Source organism: Cicer arietinum, chromosome 3, assembly GCF_000331145.2.
Source record: "Cicer arietinum cultivar CDC Frontier isolate Library 1 chromosome 3, Cicar.CDCFrontier_v2.0, whole genome shotgun sequence".
NCBI classification, from domain to species: Eukaryota; Viridiplantae; Streptophyta; class Magnoliopsida; order Fabales; family Fabaceae; genus Cicer; species Cicer arietinum.
Window position 1 is genome coordinate 46,846,304 of NC_021162.2, and position 5,813 is coordinate 46,852,116.

The 5,813-nt window shown below is 32.9% G+C and overlaps 1 protein-coding gene across 1 annotated transcript; it reads right to left on the reverse strand.

The window, feature by feature from the left end:
- Positions 1–3,861: 3,861 nt before the first annotated feature.
- LOC140919785 (uncharacterized) lies at positions 3,862–5,000 on the reverse strand. Its single transcript, XM_073366425.1, has 3 exons — positions 4,758–5,000; positions 4,543–4,631; positions 3,862–4,450 (listed from the first exon to the last, which is right to left on the reverse strand). The coding sequence occupies exons 1-3, from the start codon at positions 4,998–5,000 to the stop codon at positions 3,862–3,864; spliced, it is 921 nt and encodes a 306-aa protein (XP_073222526.1).
- Positions 5,001–5,813: the final 813 nt, after the last annotated feature.

Here is a 5,813-nt window from a genome sequence, read left to right on the forward strand (position 1 = left end):
TAATACTTTGTGGAACTATTCATGTGTCATAAGTTATAAATTACAATACAATAAATATCAATTATTCGACACTAGTTGCTCCTCTATTATTATTGATAACGATTTTTTCTCCATAAATATCTTTAAATTGAATATTACATAGTATCACTAGAAGAAATAAATCTTTTAATGAAATCTATAATATCTACAAAATCTATAATGTCTCCAATATGTTGAAGTATATATTACAAGAGACTCTTAGAATCCAAAATATTGTGCCATATAACAAACATTTTCCCTCTTTCTTATTGCAATTTTTTTTAGCACAAATTTTATTACATTTTTTCATATAATATTTTGTGGAATTACTCATGTGTCATAAGTTATAAATTACAATACAATAAATATCAATTATTCGACACTAATTGCTTCTCTATTATTATTGATAACGATTTTTCCTCCATAAATATCTTTAAATTGAATATTACATAGTATGAGTGGGAAAACAAATATCTTTTAATTAAATCTATAATATCTACAAAATCTAAAATGTCTCCAATATGTTGAAGTGTATAAAAAGTAGAAATCGTCAAATCTGGTGTAAACCAAATTAAATAAGTAAATATTGATACACAATATTTTATTATTATTATTATTATCTATTATATATATATATATATATATATATATATATATATATATATATATATATATATATATATATATATATATATATATATATATATATATATATATATATATATATATATATATATATATATATATATATATATATATATATATATATATATATATATATATATATATATATATATATATATATATATATATATATATATATATATATATATATATATATATATATATATATATATATATATATATATATATATATATATATATATATATATATATATATATATATATATATATATATATATATATATATATATATATATATATATATATATATATATATATATATATATATATATATATATATATATATATATATATATATATATATATTACTATTACTATTAGTATTATTATTTAGTTTATAATATTATGCATAACTTTTAATGTGTCATGAGTTACAAATTAAAGTAAAATCAATATATAAGTTTTTTTTTTCTTTTCTGCCGTATACTATTCTACTTTTTCAAACAATCTCTACAATTAGTGCTTTATTATTATTATTATTATTATTATTATTATTATTATTATTATTATTATTATTATTATTATTATTATTATTATTATTATTATTATTATTATTATTGTTGTTGTTATTATTAGTATTATTTAACATATAATATTATGTATAATTATTAATGTATCATGAGTTACAAATTAAAGTACAATTAGTGCTTTATATTTTGCTAACTGAAACTCCAATATTTACTTTGGTGTTATATTTTGCTATATAACTGTTGTACTATTTGGCTCGCTGTTTAAATGGTTAATATATTGTTTTTCTTGTAACTTTTGCAACACGCCTTATGTCGTTAACTTCCCAAATTCGCCACTCATATGTAAGTTTTCACAACTCTACTTTATCAACTCAAAATGAAATCTCTTTGCAACCAAATTATTTTCAAAGAAGTAGATATAGTTGGAAAATTATGTTCCAACACACAAGCTCTCAACAAGTCTTCTAGGGATTGATTGGTTCTCGATTCGTACCTAAAGCGTTTTGTAAACCTTGCCAAAACTTAGAGGTAAACCTAGGGTCTCTGTCCGAGACTATACTGGATGGGATTTCATGCAACTTTACAATTTCCTTTATGTATATTTCAGCTAACCTTTCCATAGAATAAGTTATGTTTATCGGAATAAAATGAGCAGATTTAGTTAATCTATCCACAATAACCCAAATACTATCGTACCTTTTTTGAGTTCGAGGTAAGCCTACAAAAAAGTCCATAGAGATGTTATCCCACTTCCATTCGGGAATACTCAAAGGTTGCATCAAACCTGAAGGTTTTTGGTGTTCTACCTTAGACTTTTGACAGATCAAACAAGCATACACAAACTTAGCAACATCTTTTTTCATTTTGGGCCACCAAAATATCTTCTTGAGGTCTTTATACATCTTTGTGGCTCCAGGGTGAATACTCAGACAACTACTATGTCCTTCCTCTAAGATCATTTTTCTTAACTCCTCTACATCGGGAACACAAATTCTCTCCTTAAATCTCAAAATTTCATCCACACCGATTTTAAAATCAGGTTCTCTCCCTTGGCCAATCGACCGTAACTTATCTAAAAGGTATAAATCCAATTTCTGATTCTTTTCAATCTCTTCCAATAGTCCACTAGTTACCTTCAACATTCCCAATTTAATACTTTCTGGTGTCACTTCACAAACTAAACTAAGGTCTCTAAACTGTTCCAACAACTCACTATGCTTAACCATTAAAGCGGACACACTCAAAGTCTTCCTACTCAAGGCATCAGCCACTACACTGGCCTTCCTAGGATGATAGTTAAGCTCAAAATCAAAATCCTTAAGAAATTTCATCCACCTACGTTGTCTCATGTTCAACTCCTTCTGGTAAAAAAGATACTTAAGGCTCTTATGGTCACTAAAAACCTCAAATCTAGATCCATATAAATAATGTCTCCACATCTTAAGTACAAAGACAACTGCTGCTAGTTCTAGGTCATGGGTAGGGTAGTTCCTCTCATGAATCTTCAGTTGCCTAGAAGCATATGCAACCACCTTCCCATCCTACATAAGTACCCCACCTAATCCGGAACCACACGCATCATAATATACTACAAAGGGTTCACTCAGGTCAGGTAATACTAAGATCGGTACAGAGGTCAATCGTTTCTTAAGCTCTTGGAAGCTATTCTCACAATGGGTATCCCACACGAACAATTCCCCTTTTCGGGTCAACTTAGTTAAAGGTAAGGCCAACTTGGAGAATCCTGTGATGAACCTACGATAATAACCTGCCAATCCTAGGAAACTCCTAATCTCAGTCACTGATTTAGGTGTCTTCCATTCTAAGACACTCTCCACTTTGGCAGGATCAACAGCTATTCCACCTTTTGAAATTATATGTCCTAAGAAACTTACTTCCTCTATCCAAAATTCACACTTATACAACTTGGCAAATAATTGTTTCTCCTTAAGGGTTTTCAAGATTATCCTTAAATGTTCGCCATGCTCTTCCTTAGTCTTAGAGTACACTAAGATATCATCTATAAACACAACCACAAAAGAGTCTAGGCAAGGATGAAAGATTCGATTCATGTAATCCATAAACACTGCTGGTGCATTAGTCACACCAAAAGGCATAACCAAATACTCGTAATGGCCATAACGCGTCCTAAAGGCGGTCTTAGGGGTATCAGAAGGCTTCACTCGGATCTGATGGTAACCTGATCTCAGATCGATCTTACTAAATACACATGATCCTCTCAATTGATCCATAAGATCATTTATCCTAGGTACCGGATACTTATTTTTTATTGTCACTTTATTAAGTCGACGGTAATCCACACATAACCTCATAGAGCCATCCTTCTTCTTAACCAACAACACAGGTGCACCCCATGGTGAAACACTAGGTCTTATAAATTGTTTATCTAAAAGCTCTTCCAATTGCTTCTTAAGCTCAAACAATTCTAAGGGAGACATCATATATGGTGCCATGGATATGGGTCCAGTACCTGGTACAAGGTCAATGTTAAACTCAATCTCATGCTCTTGTGGTAAACTAGTGACATCTTTAGGGAATACTTCAGGGAATTCACACACAATAGGAACATCTCATATTACCACTTTTTCTTCAAATTCCAGTGAGGCTAGGATCATGTATAACTGGACATCTTCTTTCAAGAGTGCCTTCACTTGGTTGGTGGATATGTTGCTTGGCTTATCCCTCTCTTCTGATTCCATGAATTCAATGGTTTTACAAAAAAATGTACGCGGACACGGTTGGAAGATAGCCAATCCATACCAAGAATCACATCAACCAGACGCAAAGGTAAACACACTAAGTCAACTCGGAAGTCCCTTCCACACACATGGATAAGAATGTCAAGACAAACATTGGAGGTATCAACAGAATCACTAGTTGGGGTATTCACAATCAAATCATATTGCAAACAAGATGTCGGTAGTCCTAAACGTCTAACACAGTCAAGAGACACAAAGGAATGAGTGGCACCACAATCAAATAGTACAAATAAAGGAGTATTACTTATGAGACATGTACCTTGGATCAAGTTGTCTTTTTCAGACGCTCCTGCACCACTGAGGGCAAAGACTCTTCCATTGGATTTAGGTCGGCTGGCTTGGGAAATCTGGTTTCTAGGTTGTGGAGTCTTCCTTGGGTAGGGGCATGTGGTGCTAATGTGGCCTTGTTGTTGACAATTAAAACAAGTAATTCCAGCATCTCTACATTCATATGCCATGTGACCCTGCTTACCACACCTGTGACATCGGATATGAGTAGTTAGATCACCATTATTACCATTATTGTTGCGCGAGACTTGACTCATGTTGTTACTATTTCCGTTACTAACTCCTCATCCATTGGGGTTTCCTCTACCACTCCCATAACTATAATTGTTTCCATTTCCTTTTCTGTTACCACTACTAGCTCATTTTCCAGCTGAAAAATTGTATTGTTGATAATTCAGACGACTTACAGATTTACTAGGAGGAAAAGAGTAAGGTTTTCTTCTATTATGACGCATAGGCCTCTTGTCCTTCATGGTTTAGTGTTTCGGTAATGTGCCTTTTCAGCACGACTATCCTCATCATAAATCCTACTCTTATTCACTAGGGTAGGAAAGTCACAGATCTCTTGCATTCCAACCTGTTTCTTGATCTCTGGTCTGAGTCCCATTTCAAACTTGATGCATTTAGACTTTTCTCCTGCCTCTCCAACATAGAGTGGATAGTACCTGGATAATTCCTCGAACTTAGCAGCATACTCCGCTACCGACATATTCCCCTGTTCCAATTTAACAAATTCCATCTCCTTTCTATTATAGATATCTTAAGGGAAATACTTAATTAGAAACATGTTCTTGAATATAGCCCAAGTAATTGCAGTCCCTACATTATCTAAACGTTGGCGCGCATTATCCCACCAATGTTCAGCTTCCTCCGTCAACATAAAGGTACCAAGATGCACTTTCTGACCTTCGGGACATGCCACTCCTCTGAAAAATTTCTCAACTTCTTGCAACCACTTTTGAACTCCATCAGGATTATAGTAACCTTCAAACGATGGAGGGTTAGCCTTGTGGAATCGATCCATCACCATGAATTCATTTATTTTCACATTTCCTTGGCCACCACTGTAGCTAGTGGCTTGAGCAGCAATCTGTGCATCTTGAGTAGCAGCTTGCATAGAGGCTTGTGCAATAGCTTGAGATTCAGCCAAAGCTTGGAGAGCTTGCACCGTAACTCCTGCCATGGACTCTAGAGCCTCAACAATCGCAGCATTATTCCTTCCACTAGCCATCACTACCTACATCAATCAGATAAGCCAATCGAATATAGTGAGACACTTAGGGAAGTGAGGAACTAACTTAGTTCTACAACACCAACACAATAACGATCATAACCACAATACACATAACAGAGTACACAAGGAAACATAGCAAACACATAACACATTTACGGTCTGATTGGACAGACCTGCTCTGATACCACTAATATGACACCCTAAACCCCAAAAATAAATATTCTATTTTATTTTTTTTAAAATAGTGAAATTCTTCTAACAATTAAATACACAAGCTTTCGAACATACTTTTTTTTTTATTAAGGTAAAGAGTACGAC

Excerpts from the sequence above, each read along its gene's own strand:
- LOC140919785 (XM_073366425.1), bottom strand. The coding sequence starts at position 5,000 with ATGGAATTTGTTAAATTGGAACAGGGGAATATGTCGGTAGCGGAGTAT. Across the intron at positions 4,632-4,757 it reads AGGATAGTCGTGCTGAAAAG|CTGGAAAATGAGCTAGTAGT; the intron begins GCACATTACCGA and ends ACAATTTTTCAG. Across the intron at positions 4,451-4,542 it reads GAAACCCCAATGGATGAGGA|GTGTGGTAAGCAGGGTCACA; the intron begins GTTAGTAACGGA and ends CCGATGTCACAG.